The sequence below is a fragment of the Lactuca sativa genome, chromosome 9 (assembly GCF_002870075.4).
Source record: "Lactuca sativa cultivar Salinas chromosome 9, Lsat_Salinas_v11, whole genome shotgun sequence".
NCBI classification, from domain to species: domain Eukaryota; kingdom Viridiplantae; phylum Streptophyta; class Magnoliopsida; order Asterales; family Asteraceae; genus Lactuca; species Lactuca sativa.
Genome location: NC_056631.2, coordinates 31,852,483 through 31,869,240, shown reverse-complemented (window position 1 = coordinate 31,869,240; position 16,758 = coordinate 31,852,483). Strand labels below are relative to the sequence as shown.

General features: G+C 32.5%; 3 protein-coding genes across 3 annotated transcripts; all 3 read left to right on the top strand.

The window, feature by feature from the left end:
• The first annotated feature begins 970 nt into the window (after positions 1–970).
• LOC111878668 (glutathione S-transferase T2-like) lies at positions 971–1,375 on the top strand. Its single transcript, XM_023875184.1, has one exon. It carries the CDS (start codon positions 971–973, stop codon positions 1,373–1,375), a length of 405 nt encoding a protein of 134 aa, XP_023730952.1.
• Positions 1,376–3,280: 1,905 nt separating this feature from the next.
• On the top strand, positions 3,281–4,591 carry LOC111878617 (ras-related protein RABA4d). The gene is made up of 2 exons (XM_023875127.3): positions 3,281–3,838; positions 4,014–4,591. The coding sequence occupies exons 1-2, from the start codon at positions 3,624–3,626 to the stop codon at positions 4,447–4,449; spliced, it is 651 nt and encodes a 216-aa protein (XP_023730895.1). The 5' UTR covers positions 3,281–3,623; the 3' UTR covers positions 4,450–4,591.
• A 716-nt stretch (positions 4,592–5,307) lies between these two features.
• Positions 5,308–7,050, top strand: LOC111878685 (cytochrome P450 93A3). The gene is made up of 2 exons (XM_023875198.3): positions 5,308–6,217; positions 6,308–7,050. Exons 1-2 carry the CDS (start codon positions 5,321–5,323, stop codon positions 6,932–6,934), a joined length of 1,524 nt encoding a protein of 507 aa, XP_023730966.1. The 5' UTR covers positions 5,308–5,320; the 3' UTR covers positions 6,935–7,050.
• The last annotated feature ends 9,708 nt before the right edge of the window (positions 7,051–16,758 follow it).

Genomic DNA, 16,758 nt, shown 5'->3' with positions numbered 1-16,758 from the left:
AGGATGGTTCACACTGGATGTGCATTGATTACCGGGAGTTGAACAAGCTGATCGTCAAGAACCGTTACCCCTTGCCGAGGATCGACGATTTATTCGATCAGTTGCAGGGAGCGTCTTGGTTCTCCAAGATTGATCTGAGGTCTTGGTTCTCCAAGATTGAAAGGGTTGGTTTCGGTCCAAAAACACTAGAGTGTTCTTGGTGTTCTTGGAAATATAGACAAAAGGGATGTTTTCATGGATGAATCATGAGGATGATGTATGATTAAGAAGGATAACAACAACTAGAGGGAAGAACACTTACGTTTTTGGAGGATTTGGATGAAGAGCTTGATGATACTTGAGAGATTTTGAAGAGATTTCGGCCAAGGAAGGAAAAGAATGAGGAAAATGATGTGCTCTCATATATATAGGAGGGGTTTATGGCCAGTCAAGAGTTTATGGCCGTAAACTCTTGTGCCTTGGCCATGAACTCCTTTTTAGTGGTCTAAAGGCTTGAATGTTGCACAGTGTCTCTAGCAGGTACATTCTAACACTCATTCCTTAAGTGTACTAGGCTTAAAACTTAATAGAATGACCCTTAAGAAGGCTAGGAAGCAATAAATTTTCGGGTTGTCACAGTTCAAGTCCCATTATGGATATGTGAAATAATTTAGAAGTAGTATAATATAATTTCCGTTTTTTTTTTTAAAAAAAAAGTGGCATAAGATTCATACAATCATGTATAGCCTAAAAGCACCCAATTCCAAACTCAATCACAAACCAGACTCGTACCCTGAAACGGATTTCGAGCCGAAAGCGATTTGGCCGGAACCCAAGAAAACAGAAAAGGCACTTCCCAACCAATCGACAACGAATGAAGAAACGATGTCGACTCGTGCATGGGTAGATGTTTCAGAAGATTTGATGTTAGGGAAAAACCAAGATTCACCTACTTTTTTTTCGGAAAATCACTTGGCATTTTCCTGCGAAAATGAATTGTGGAGACTACAGAAAAAAGGATCAAATTTACTCGAAGTGGAGAAACGTCAACAAAATTGGCATGGAGTTTAATACGACATTCTCGATCGAGAAACGACAATGGCAAAGTGGTGAAAATGATGAAATAATGTTGCAAAAAGCTCTTGCACTTTACCGGAGTCAGAAAGGGACAAATTTCAAATTTCTTCATGTTTGGAATGTTGTAAAGATGTCAAAAAAGTGGCAAGATACCGAAAATTCAGAAACGTTCATGAGTGGTTCTTCTAAAAGAACCAATACATCCAAAACAACTCATAATCAATCGTCCGATGCTCATGTCGGGATTGACCTCAATGAAGAGGAGTCTATTGAGGTTCCAATAGTCATTCGTCTCATGAGTAGAGACCAAACTAAGTGAAAGGAAAAAGCGATGGCAAATGGTTCGGGTGACATCAAGTATCTAATAAGCAAAATGAATAACTTGAAGTCGACGGTTGAGAAATACTTGATTGTCGCATAAGAAAAGAAAAAAAACAATGACATAACGATCTTAACAAAAACACTAGCAATCTTACCGGACGCAAAAAATAATTGGCATTAAAGGCAAAAGATGACATTGCGAAAAAATATAATATCTAGGTTTCGTTATCTAAATTTCTAGGTTTCCTAAGTCTAAATTCTATGTTGTATTTTTTTAGTTGTGTTGTAATTTCCTTTTTAGTTTAACAAAATTTTAGTTTATATAAAAATAATTTGTTTAAAATGTTTATTTTTTTAATTAGTTTTTTTTTTTTTGAAAAAAAACAAACATGACAAACATACGCCTTTTAAATAGTAAATCTAAATAGTAAAATTTTGATTTAGTCATTTAGTGTGACTAATCCTACACACCACTCCTTTGGTAGCTGACCTAAGCTATTGGCATCACAAATAGAATCTCAAATTTGGCCCGAACCAAACGTGTGACTAATTCACTAATCCATGATACCACATGTAACAATAAGATAAAAGGAGTAATATTTTATAAATAGATAGACAGGCGTTCAACTTTAACCTATGCAACTAGCCAACTGCACAAGGCCCATTCAAGTATAGGGCCCAACCCAAAGTCTGTTACTTGCTTCAAGTCAGCGTCCTTGTAGTATATTAAATAGGGGCGAGCATCGGAACCGGGTATCCGTTTTTGGAACTGGAACCCCCTCGGAACTGCCGGTTTTGGAGCTGGAACCGCCTTAGGCGGTTCCGGTTCCGGTTCATAAAGTTATGAAACTGCCTTAAGCGGTTCCGGTTTCGGTTCTCGCTTTTTCGGAACCGCTACCCGCTGGGTACCCGTCGGAACCGGTTTATATATATATATATATATATATATATATATATATATATATATATATATATATATATGTGTGTGTGTGTGTGTGTGTGTGTGTGTGTGTGTGTTATACCGGTTTAGAATGTATTTGTATGATTTTTTCCGTCTTTAGTCCGAATTGATTTTATTTGGATCGAACTAAATTGTAGTTTTATCGACAAAAGTTAACAAAATTAATTTAACCGGGTTACCTGCTCCTGGAACCGGAACCGCCGGTTCCGGGACTGGTTCCAAACATTTAAGAACCTCCTAGAGCGGTTCCGGTTCCGGTTCTAACTTTCTAGGAACCGCTGGTTCCGGTTCTCACCAAATGAGGCGGGTACCCGCCTACGCTCATCCCTAATATTAAATAAAAGAAGGAAGCTTTCATTGGAAAGTTGATGAGCTTTTTGAACACAATCAAGATAAACATATATAGGGTGTTTGGCTTAGCTTTTTAGAGGCCAAAAGTTCTTTTAGGAAAAGATAGAAAGCAAAAGATGTTTGGCAAATGCATTTTAAAAACTATTTTTGGATTTAGATACAAGTAAAAATAAACTTTTTAAAAAAGTCAGGAAAATCTGACTTTTTATAAATTTTCCAAAAATGATTTTTGTCCCTGAAAAGCTAAGCCAAACACCCCCATAATTTGAGTTGTGATAAGAATCAGTAACAACAAAGCTGATAATTAAGACACCATAGCGATTATAAATATGCTACAACACGGAGAGTTGGCGTTTAGCCAGATTTGGTAAATTTGTATAAGTACAGAAAACTACTATATAAACAGAGAGATTAACACTCGTACCTCTTAATTAAGCTAATAATAAAATACTATATAATGTAATAATAAATAATTTAACGATAGTTCCTTGCCATTTCATGAATTAAATTAGATATTTAATTTGAGTATGTATAATAATTACTTTGAAAAACCGTTTTGGGCCCCGCACAAGGCGTTGGTCATTCACCTCCATCTCGCCCCCCTTTCTTCCAACTGCTTTTCGATCAAAAGAAAGAGAATCGTCATGCCGATACACCGATTTCCTTGACAAACCCTAACCCTGAAACACATTGCTGTAAAACATCTAATTAATTCTTCACATTCCTTACGATCATCTCATCACATTGCCTCGTTGTTATCATATTCATATCTGCGTCAAAAAATCAGAAAAATCTTTTGGATCACAGTCCAAAAGATTTCCACATGATTCATTGAAGGAGAAAGATTAATTTTATTTTGTTAATCAGGGGGTGACTCGATCCAGGTCTAGGAATTGGTTGAAAAGGGTTATATTGTATTTGGCAGGGTTTGAGGATGGGAGATTTGAATGCAAAGGCCGATTATGTGTTCAAAGTAGTATTGATCGGAGACTCGGCTGTTGGAAAATCTCAGCTCCTTGCGCGTTTTGCCAAAAATGAATTCAATGTCGATTCAAAAGCTACGATTGGGGTTGAATTTCAAACAAAATCTTTGTTAATTGATGGGAAGATGGTGAAGGCGCAGATTTGGGATACTGCTGGTCAAGAAAGGTTTTTTCCTATGCCTTAATTAATCATTTCATCTGTACAATATCTGATCATCTTCGTAAAGTTAGGTTTTGAATTTCTTCTGTTTATGAAGTTTAACGTAATCCTATACCAGAAAAAGATGGACTTTTTCAATCATACCTACCTAAATTACAAATCTTTAACGTCTTTTTGTCAGATATCGGGCAGTGACAAGTGCATATTACAGAGGAGCAGTTGGTGCAATGTTAGTATATGACATGACAAAACGCCAGTCGTTTGACCATATGACCAGGTGGCTAGAAGAACTGAGGGGACATGCTGATAAAAACATAGTAATCATGTTAATTGGAAACAAATGTGATTTAGAAACTCTTAGAGCAGTTCCAGTTGAAGATGCTAAAGAGTTTGCAGAAAGAGAAAAACTATATTTCATGGAAACATCAGCACGTGAGTCCACAAACGTTGAAACTGCATTTCTAACAGCTTTGACAGAAATATATGGGATTGTAAGCAAGAAAACTCTAAGTGCTGATGGAGATTCTGATAAATCAGCATCTCTCAAAGGAACAGCGATACTTGTTGATCAGGATGCAAACTCTGGTGCAAAGGGTGGTGGTGGATGCTGTGGATAATTTTTTGTTAATATATTCTACAACCCAAATTGGCTTTTTAGATTTTTAACTACTTTTTCATATATTGTCATTCATTAATTAGGCCAATTTTCCCACTCAAGCTGAAAATTTTGTACAAAGAGAGTATAGAATTTTTCTAGGATGATCGATTTGTGTAACCACTCAGTGCTCCAACGATGTATGATGTTACCATTCTTTGCAATTGGTTATTATTAGTATTAACATTAATAACATTTTTATTATTTCTAACAGTCTTACTACAATATACAAAATTTTGATTCATTTAATGAAATAATTCTTTCAGTAGGAAAATGGAAAACCCCTTTATTGAATTTCTAATGCATGAGTTACAAGTTAGTAGAGCATTTGTTTGTTTGTATGTATGTGATGCCTTGATAGATCCAGTCAATTCTCTAAAAGCCCTTTTGTTTATTTAATATTATATGTTATTAAGACCATTTCTTCTTGATGGAATTTTCTAGTTGGATCATGTAACACAACAAGACAAGTTACTTGATGTTTGCATGATTAAATATTGCTGAAATGGGTGCTCGATTAAGCTTCTTCAATATGATTTAAATGCTCCTTTCTTTTTGCATTCATAAAACTGATATATCAAGGCAGAAAAACTCCAAATATATGATGAAAATAGTAACTAACAATCATTAACAGAAGACTTGGTCTTAATCCCATCAACCATCATTTGTCAATTGTCATTGCCGTCTAGCATCTGCTTAAAAAAGATAAATAGCAGATGTGGAGAGCGTATTTTATTCATTATAACTTAGAAAAGAGAGGTTTCATTTTATATAAATATAAGAATCTTTTTTCTTGTTTGAGCACATCATCTTCTTAAAAGTTCTTTCTTACCATGGCTGATTTCCATGGCTACTTCATCCTCTTTCTCATATGGCTGATCTCAACCATCTTCATCCGCTCATTCTTAAAATCTATTCGTGCTAAAAAACTTAATCTTCCACCAACCCTCTTTTCCCTTCCAATCATTGGACACCTCCATCTCCTTGCTCCAATCCCTCATCAAGCTTTTCACAAGATTTCTCTCAAATATGGGCCAGTTTTTCGCCTTTTTCTTGGCTCTATACCTTGTGTTGTTACTGGTTCACCAGAAGTGGCAAAAGAATTCCTTAAAACCTCTGAAAATGCGTATTTAGATCGACCCCAAAACTCGGCTGTGGCTTATTTAACTTATGGATCAAAAGATTTCTCCTTTGCTCCTTACGGATCATACTGGAAGTTCATGAAGAAGATAGTCATGTCACAGCTCCTAAATGGCACAACACTAGACTTGCTCCTTCCAGTTAGGCAAGATGAGATAAATCGTTTTATTAAATCGTTAGAAAGAAAGGCAAAAGCTGGGCATGCGGTGGATCTTGATGTGGAGCTCGTGAAGATGACAAACAATGTCATATCAAGAATGCTTATGACAGAAAGGTGTTCAGAGGAGGAGGATGAGGCTGGGGAAATGAAGAAATTGGTGACTGAAATCGCTGAGATTACTGGTAAATTCAATCTCTCGGACTACATTTGGATCTTTAAGAATCTAGACTTGCAGGGTTTTGGGAAACAACTGAAGGGGATTCATGGAAGATTCGATGCATTGATTGAGAGGATCATGAAAGAGCATGAAGAGGCAAGAAAACAGAAGACAGGAGTAGTGAAGGATTTGCTCAACATGTTGCTTGATGTTGCAGAAGACCAAAGTATGGAGATAAAGCTGACCAGAGAGAACATCAAAGCCTTCATTCTGGTAACATTATGATTTTATATTTCCCATGTATTTTGGTATTTGTAGATTAAAATATACTGACCTATATATATCTATATGTCGTCATATCAGGATATATTTGCTGCAGGAACAGACACTTCGGCAATTACAACAGAATGGGCTTTATCAGAACTTATAAACCATCCAAACATCATGAAGAAAGCAGTAGAAGAAATAGACAAAGTTGTGGGAAAAGACAGACTTTTACAAGAATCAGACATACCAAACCTTCCTTACCTTCAAGCAATCGTGAAGGAAACCCTACGACTCCATCCCACAGGCCCAATGATTCCAAGACAATCAACAGAAGATTGCACGATAGCAGGTTATCATATTCCAGCGAACACTACTATTTTTGTCAACGTGTGGGCCCTTGGTAGAGACCCAAACCATTGGGAAAACGCTCTTGAATTCAGGCCTGAACGATTTGAAGAGTGCCACTTGGATGTGAGAGGACAACACTTTCACATGCTGCCATTTGGAAGCGGGAGGAGGATGTGTCCTGGGACATCACTAGCGTTGCAGGTGATACATGCAACTCTTGGTTGTATGATTCAGTGCTTTGAGTGGAAGGCTGGAGAAGATGGGAAGCTTATTAGGGTGGATATGGAAGAAGGAGTTGGGATCACACTTCCTAGGGCTAACCCTTTGGTTTGTCTTCCAGTAGCCCGGCTAAATCCAATCCCATTGTCAATCTAACATGTCGAAAGTGGATGGAAGTGTATACACACTGGCTTTCACCCATTACTTTTGATTAATCACTGTACACGTCATTTATAGATGTCATCCAAGCTTTGCTAAGGTTATCATTTGGATCCACCATAGGATCCCAACATTATTCACTGCTGCATAATTATAGCATCAAAACCAGAAAATGATCATATATTGAATTGCAGTCACTTTCAGCAGAATTTTTTACACATTGATAATTCTAGTGAGCTAGCTATATGCATAGAAAAGGCTAGGATCAACTACGTCATGCAGACTACGCAATACATACATAGTATTTTAAACCGTTCAATTTAAAAATCATACCATTCATTAAGTGTGATGGGTGTGGGCAACGCGGAGAACACATTATCTGACGTGGCACGCGCCATAACGCGGAACACCGCCCCAGCTAGCTGTTATGGGGCGTTACGCCATTAGCCGTGACCATGGTAACGACTTGTAACGCGATTTTTTTGACCGTTGCAAATTTAATTCCGTTGAAAAACGGTAATATTACCGTTGATTTGTAAAAAAAAAATTACTACTTTAAAAAATTAAACTATATAACTATATATACCTCATTTTATTTATACTTCTATTTCTCTATATTTATCTCTATTTATCTACATCTCTATCTATTTCTTTATATCTATCTCTACTTCATTCAAAACAAAAAAACCACTATGGATCAAAATCCGAATACCCCTCCTATGAAGACAAACACATCCACTCCATTAGGTTTTGCGGGATATGAAGGATACATTAACCTTCTAAACTTCCAAAACTCACCATAAATTCCATATTCCGGCAATTTTTTCAATACCGCCTCACCTCCAATACAATTCCCTACCTCACCATTTATGCAACAAAATGCAAACATACAACAAAACCTTTTTTCACACATTCAGTTCCATGCGCCAAACCGTCACACAACCCACACCCATCCAGGAACCCGTTGTCGAGACGCAAGTCGGGGGTAGTCAGAAAGCATCGGGAAAAAAGGGAGACCAAAAAAGAAAGGGAAAAAGGTCGTTGTCGGGACGGACGAAACAGAAGCATCTCCAACATGGTGGACACCGGAGGAAGAACATGCGTTGGCGACGGCTTGGTGCGGTACTTCAAAACAACCAACTATGGGGAACGATATGAAGAGAGTTGCTTTTTGGGATGCCGTAATCGTCAAATTCCACACAATTTTGAACAAGGGTGACACGTATCGCAATAATGATATGCTTAGTGGCAAATGGACTCAAATTAGCCGGAAGTGCACCAAATTCAATTCCATATACAACAAACTTTCTTCGCAACGTCAAAGTGATGTCAATGATTTCGATGTGTTAAGAGCCGCGAGGGAGGAATATCACGTGCAAATGGGGCACATATTTAGGTATGAAAAAGTATGGGATTTAGTGAGGAAAGATCCAAAAGGGATGAAAATGCCAACATCATCGGAACAACAATCCAAAAGGTCTCGTGGTTCGGGTTCGGTTGACGTTTCCGACGGACACACGAACATCGACCTCAACGCGGACACCGATGAAATCCCGGACGAGTTTGACGACATCGAGGAAATCTCTCCACCACGACGACCTATGGGGCACGACAAAGCGAAGCGCGCTCAACGACATGCGGAGAAGAATGAAAGTCGGCTTCGAGAGCACGAGGAAATGAAAAAAAATTCGACGCCCACACGGAAATCGCAAATAAAAGATACGAATTGCAACGGGAGCATTTGGATTTCCTTCGTCAAGAAGCCCAAGAAGATCGCATATCGAAGGATTTGACAATTCTTACAACAAACGAAGAAAATTTACCACCGAGACGAGCTGAAGTGATACGGAAGATGAAGACATAGATAGAGAGAAAATACTTGGGCGAAGAATAGTTTGTCGTTGTTTTTTTTTTTTTTAAATTATTATGACTATCGTGTGTTTTTTTTCAATGGTTTTTTTTTTTTGGTTTGTAATGCTTTTTTTTAAAGTTTGTATGGTATTTTTAATTTTCTAGTTAATGAAGTTATGTTTTATTAATTTATATGTTTTTTTTATAAATATATGGCATATATTCAAAAAATAAAATGAATTAGAAATATATGAAGTAAATAAAAAAATAAAACAAATTAGAATAATAGAAATTAAAAACATCCAAAAAAAATAAAAAAAAGAAATAGAATATAGTATGTGTTATCCCATGTTATTTGGTGTTGCCCATTTCCACCCTTGGTGTTATAACACCAATTTGTGACTACGATGATGAAGTGGACAATTTGGGTGTGATAACATGTAATAACATGTTGCCCACACCTAGTCTAAAAGGTAAATGTCGTTGTAGTCTAAAATGAATTTTTGGAATCATCAATGTGGAGATGGTGAGGGTGAAAAATGGAGAAGTAATTACAAAATGCATATGGTGGTACCAAGGGAGATTGTGATGGTTAGTAACAGAGATGGCGAGGGTTGGTAACAAAGATGAGGAGGTGGTAAGCTTAAGGTTGTGGAGGTCTTGAAAACTCAAGAGAAGACAAAGTGGGAATGTGGCAATTATATATATATAATATATATATATATATTATACTATGAATTTAATATATATTGTATTGTAGTAATTATAATATGAATATATTCAATTTTATATTGCTATTCTATAAAATTTATAAATATATGTGGTAATTTAGTATATTCTAATGTGAATGTTAAATATGTGATTGTTCATATATTCTGTGATGAATATTATTATAAAGTTGTACATACAAAATTTTAATGTGAATATTAATGTGTGATTGCTCATATATTTGTTGATGAATAATGTCATATTGTTCTATATACAAAATTCATAGTAGAATAGTACATAAAGTAGTGTTCTCACGTTCTCACATTAAAAAGTGTTCTCATTTGAACTTAACCCTATATATATATATATATATATATATATATATATATATATATATATATATATATATATATACATATATATATATATATATATATATATATATATATATATATATATATATATATATATAGGTTTACGTTTTATAGAAAACAAAAAAACTCTAAAAAAACCCTAAAAATCATAAAAATACATAAAAAAAACTTAGATATCACAAAAAAAAAAAATTTGAATTTTTTTATAAAAGATCGCTGAAAAAAAAAATATAAAAAATCAATTTTTTTTTTGTAAAAATTTTTTATTTTCAAATTTTTTTTCACCAGTTTTGTATAAAAAGCTGCGATTTTTTCAAAAAAATTTTCAAAAAAAAGTCTTGTGATCTCTAAGTATTTTTTTATGTATTTTTATGGTTTTTAGGGTTTCTTTTAGAGTTTTTTGTTTTCCAAATAACACTTCCCTATATATATATATATATATATATATATATATATATATATATATATATATATATATATATGTGTGTGTGTGTGTGTGTGTGTGTGTGTGTGTGTGTGTGTGTGTGTGGAAAGACTAACGAGATGATCGATGAAGATAAAAGGGAGGTAGGGTTAGCGTGAAAAAGAGATGAATAAGGATTAATCCCTAAAATGTTGGATTTGAAATCAAATATATTAATTACATTTCTAAATTTACAGAAATTTAAATTTTATAGTTATCAATTTAATAAATATAATTACTATAAATCCATTTTAAAATGATTGGATAATATTTATCCATACATTCACACAATATTTGTAGGTTATATATGATCCTAACTCTCTCTCTCTCTCTCTCTCTCTATATATATATATATATATATATATATATATATATATATATATATATATATATATATATATATATATATATATATATATATATATATATATATAGTCAAGATCAAATAAGAAGGAAATTTTTGGTAGGAAGGAAGAAATTTTTTATATACATATTTTCTTAGGAAAAAAATGAAATGAATCATTAGATGATTCACAAGAAAAAAATCCGAAAAAAACACTTTTATGATTCATTTTTAGGTAAATCAAGAAAAAAAATTCATTTTTATGACAATTTTAGTGAATATCAACAAAATTATCGTAAAAATGAATCATCGAAATGTTTTTACGGGATTTTTTTGTGAATCATGTTATTATTGATTCATCTAATGATTCATTTATTTTGTTCGCGAAAAAATAAGCTGTAAAAAAATTCTTACCTTCCTACAAAAAAAAAATTCTTACCAGATATATATATATATATATATATATATATATATATATATATATATATATATATATAAGTTCAATTGTGAAAATAAAAAATGTTGAGAACGAGAGAATCATTCTGAGGCTCTTATTTATTTTTGCCGCAAAAGCCTACGTCCTATTATCAGAAATGGGAAGAGAATAGACATGTGTTTTTCAACAAAACATGTTTCCTTAAACTATGCTAATCATTACCTTAATATATACAAAAACATGGTTTTTTTTTTTTTTTTTTTTTTTTTTAAATTTTAAGAAACTATTTTTATCAAAAAACTATTTTAAATATACCAAAATTCATGATTTTTTATTCTCTACAAATAGATATCCATATTGATATAATTTTAAAATAAAATAATTTTTTTTTATATATTTTCAGCTATCATTATTTATAAGTGAATAAAAATGCATCAGATTTTTAATACATTACATTCGTTATTCACTTATGAATAAAAGTATGGTTAATTTTTTTTACAATTTAAGTATCATTCATATATGAATATAACATATAATAAAGTATCATTCATATATGAATATAGCATATAATAAAGATAATATATTCATATTTAAATATTAAACGATGCATTCACTTATGTATATTACATAGTATATTCACTTGTGAATATTAGATGATATATTTACTTATGAATATTAGATGATATTTTCATATGTGAACAGTGAATATTACATAGTATTACATAGTATATCACTTGTGAATATTATATGATATATTCACTTATGAATATTACACAGTATATTCACATATGAATATTACAAGGTGTTTTCACAAATATATATAATTTTTATATGTTATTTACATATGAATAACATACAGACTTGCATATTTGTTTTGTGTTTTAATAATCATATACTGATTCAGGTGAGAAAACATATTCATATGTGAATATAACGTGGTAATTTAGTTTATGTATTTCATCAAACAGTTGGAGTGCATACAAGTTAACTTTTTTAAAAATGCTAAAAACATGATACTTTGACTATTTAAATCTTACAAAATAGTAGATTAATAGAGAACTATATAAAAATTTTCAAAAAAAAAAAACGATTTGATCTTTTTCTAACTTTAATTTTGAAGTTTTATTTGATGATCGATGTTGAATGAATAATATGAAGTGGAGTTTTTGTTGATTATCGATGTTGTTGATCTAATGATGTTGTGAGTATAATAAATCGTCGATGTTGAAGATCTGATCGTATTCAAGTAGAATTGAAGCTTGGATTAAAAGAACCAAAAATGAATTTTTGTTGTCAATTGTTGAATAGTGTTGATAAATGTGTTATTGACAAAGATCGATGATTGTTTAACACTAGATGACGTTGATGATGGTTTAATTGAAGAAATATGGATGATTGTTGAAGGTTGGAGGAGAAATTTGGATGATGAACGATCGATTAGGAATGACTTTGAACTGTTATCTAATTCTCTACAGTTATGTATTTGAGATTGAAGGTTGTTATCATATTTACAAGTTAATTTGCCACCGTGTCTTTTTATGCTTAGATTAAATGATTGGCTGAGAATGATTACCTCATTCTCAACCTTTTTTTCTCAATTGAACTCTCCTATATATATATATATATATATATATATATATATATATATATATATATATATATATGAGTAGGATCAAATGAGAACGCCTAAAAAGTTGAGAATGTGAGAACAGATCTCATCCATCTATTATCTTAGATCTAAGGCTATAATTAAATAGAAATTTTGTTATTATTAAAATGTTTAAATTCAATTAATTTGAATTAAAAAATAAGAAAAGGGTATCATGGTAATTAATCATTCCCTTATTTTAAACAACTCCTAAAATCTCTCAATCTCTCTCTGTATAAACCTACGACTTCATCATTCACTCCCCCATTTTCGACTTCATCTTTCTCTCTATACCTAGGGCAAGCCTCCCTCATCTGTACATCAGTCTCAATGGATCCGTCTAAATCAGACCTTCCTTGTGGTTATTCTTGGCAGCGAATGAAGAACAACAGAGGGAAAGAAGGATGGTTCGGTGGTGGTAGATTGATCGCGAAGAGGAGGGGAAAAAAAGACCACCGATTCTCGGTTCGATTAAAGAAATGGAGAAGGATGGAAGCAACAGAAGGAGCAAAAATTAGTCTAATTAAACATGATCAGGCTATAGTGGGTTTGGTCGATCGGGAATCAACGAGACACACACACACACACACATATTCAATGTGTGCCGATCGTGGGGGTGAGCACGACAAATCCTGAGAGAAATTAGATGTAGTGGGTTATTAGACAGAATTAGAAGATGCGGGAAAGAATGGGTGTGACTGAAAGAGATATCGAGAAGGAGGAGAATGTAGCAGGGGTGGCGATACGGTGGTATTAGGGCAGGGAAAGGAGCCGACTGGGGACCTGGTTGTCAAAAATAGTTTGTGTTCCTACTGTTTCTTTACATACAAGTGAAATGCATTCAAGAAGTGAAGGAATCTACGGGAAATTGATGGGAATTCTCCCTGTTCGTGTTGCAATTGGTTTCCGATGACAAAGCTTCGACATTTGGTTGTTTGGTGATCGAGAAGGGCTGCACCGATTCAACAACAGGTAAGGGCTCTTCTTTTTTTTTTTTTTTTTTTTTAATTCTTGTGGGTGTTTGTTTGATTCCTTTTTTTATCTTCTGTTTTGACTGAAATTTGTGGAGTTTGATGTGGGTTTTTGGGTTTGCTTTTTAATAGAAATGATGAGCTTAATCAATAGATTTTGGTGTTGTTTTGTTGCTTGAAATGAATAGGAAGAAGATGAAGAATGCAATGTTTTTTTTAGTTTAATCGTTAAGGAGGTTTACTTCTTTAGTCTATAAGAGGCGTTTGGAATGTGATTTATTCATCTGTGCATATTTGTATTTTTGTTTGCTTTTTAATATAGATTTATTTCTTGTCGATGATTATAATCGTTCTTTATTAATTTTTGATTTAAAGTGTATGTGGTTAATGAGTTAAGCACTTTGTTGACAATAATACAAAAAATTTCTTTGATTTCTTTTAGATGGGTCGAGTAAATACGGATGACCTAAATGATTGTAATGACAAAGGATGAATGAACATCTTCAACAACTTGGAAGGAATAGAAATGTATTTTATTCAACAGGTAAGGGTTCCTTTTTTTTTCTTCTTGTTTGATTTGGCAGCGACAGTAAAGGGAGTGACGGGAAGGAAGCCTTCAATCCACCTTGGGCTACGATGAACTCAACAGTACCGATTCACTCTTGATGTTGCTCCAGTCGATAGACAATAAAAAACGGATCATGAAGGGGGTGCACGAATGGTTGTATTTATTTTTAAATAGCACGTGTATTCATTTATGAATAACATTTTAGTTATGTGTGAATGATTGTATTCATTTATTAATAGTAGTATTAATGTGAATGAGTGTATTTATTTATGATTAGATGTATTCATTATATGATAGAATGTGTATTAATTTATAAATAACAGTGTATTCATTTGTGAATTGCAATGTATTCATGTGTGAATGATTGTATTTATTTATGAATAGTAGTGTATTCATGTGAATAAGTGTATTTATTTATGATTAGAGGTATTCATTTTATGAAGAAATGATTATTTTTATACTATTTTTATTTTCAATTGATAAAAAATGCATTGAATTTTTTGGGATTGGATTTCTATTCATTTTTTTTTTGAAAAACAAAAACGTGAAATAGTAGAAAATAATAATTTTTTTAAGATTTTCTTTTCAGATTTAAAATAAAAAGAAATATTAATTTTTTTAGGTTATTTTTTTGAAACGGTCAGAAATTATTTTTGGGAAAAATCATAAAAAATATATTTATATATTTCATTAACTAAAAGGAAATATTAATTTTTTAGGTAATTAAAATCATTATCCCTAGATTTTAGGAAATCATTAATTAATATTTATATAAAGTTACTAATATACCCTTATAAAATGATTGGTCCAGAATTGTTCTCGCGTTCTCAACCTTTTAGGTGTTCTTATTTGATCATCTCCCTATATATATATATATATATATATATATATATATATATATATATATATATATATATATATATATATATATATATATATAGAGCTAGGTTCAAATGTTTTTGACAACTATTGTGTGACTGAATGCACCAATAGGAATTGAGGAAATAATAAATCATTAAATAAATAATTTAAGGGTATTATAGTAATCTTTGCATATTTAATTATGGTAATTCTTTAATTTCCTAAACCCTATTCTTCTCCCATCTTTATCTTCAAACGATCGGTTTCAAAAATCTTTACCCTCACCTCAACAGGCAACTTCACTGCCGCTCCTCTGCCAGCCAACCATCACCTTCTTCCTTCCTCTCCATCGTCGGCTTCATTTTTTAAATCACAGTTGTATGAACTTCTTTTAATTTATTGGATTGCTTCTTTTAATGGTTGGTGGTTTTCGTGTATATGGTAACCATCAGAGGTTCAGGTCATCCTGAGCCAAGCCGATCTTTCTTGGAATACAGGCTTGACGATTACTCGGGATTTCTCAAAAGAAGAGTTAGAAGCCATTACAAATGGGATAGGATTAGAACCTGTCTAAGTTCCACTACTTTATGTGCTGAACTGAACCAAACTTATCGCATGGCTCAGGATTTCTTCAATTCCCACCTTACTCCATTACAGGTTCTATGCTAACTCATATACTATTTCCTTTTCTTGATTAAAATAGTTTAAACATATACTTTCATCGATCTTCTTCAGTTTTATCGTTTAAATGATTTTTAAAAGAAGTTCATACAACTGTGATTTAAAAGAAATTTTGATTTCTATATTGCACACCAGGTGTTTGTAGAAATGCCTCAAAGAGTATTTCTTTTATTTTCTTCATTAAACCTTTTGATATGTTTTTTTGTTGTTTTATTAACTCCTTATTTGTTAATTACCTGAGTAACATCAATCTTTGCTGTTGGTATTTGATTTTTTTAATCAATTTAGGGTGAAGATTTGATTAAGGGTTTATAAGAGATTTTCACAAATTTGAGACATTTTAGAAATTGATCTAAACCCACACATATATGTATGTATTTCAATTTCAAGTTTTTCATCCATGTTGTTTCATTTTTTAAATCACAATTGTATGAACTTCTTTTAATTTATTGGATTACTGGAAAGAGAAAGGAATAAACAAATGTAGAGATACATTCTGAAAGATACATGGATTCATGTCATTGGTTTATATCAAGGTGAACTTATGATAATTCCACTTATGTTTATGTTGATTATAGGTATCCTATTAAATTACTTCTATTCCTGTTTAGAATATTTAAAACCATTCTGCAAGAATAGTTTATTCTGTAAGAATATTATTGTTGTATTCTGAAAGAATTTCAATTAATTATTTGTATGTTTAAGGTGCAGTTGCTAGGATGAAGCAGAAAAGATGAGGAAACTTATGAAAAAAAGATATATGATACTTCATTCTCAAAGAATGAAGAAAAACAACAATATTCTTTCAGAATTTCAAGATTCAACATCCAAAAACAGCAGTATTCTTTCAAAATTCAAGAATTCAAGAAGAAAACATGGCACACGATAGTATTCTAGCGGAATGTTGTTATTTTTTT

Bases quoted from the DNA above. Each gene is read 5' to 3' on its own strand.
- LOC111878668 (XM_023875184.1), top strand. From the start codon at position 971: ATGAATTGTGGAGACTACAGAAAAAAGGATCAAATTTACTCGAAGTGG.
- LOC111878617 (XM_023875127.3), top strand. From the start codon at position 3,624: ATGGGAGATTTGAATGCAAAGGCCGATTATGTGTTCAAAGTAGTATTG. The intron at 3,839-4,013 runs GTTTTTTCCTAT...TCTTTTTGTCAG, and splicing joins GATACTGCTGGTCAAGAAAG to ATATCGGGCAGTGACAAGTG.
- LOC111878685 (XM_023875198.3), top strand. From the start codon at position 5,321: ATGGCTGATTTCCATGGCTACTTCATCCTCTTTCTCATATGGCTGATC. The intron at 6,218-6,307 runs GTAACATTATGA...TCGTCATATCAG, and splicing joins ACATCAAAGCCTTCATTCTG to GATATATTTGCTGCAGGAAC.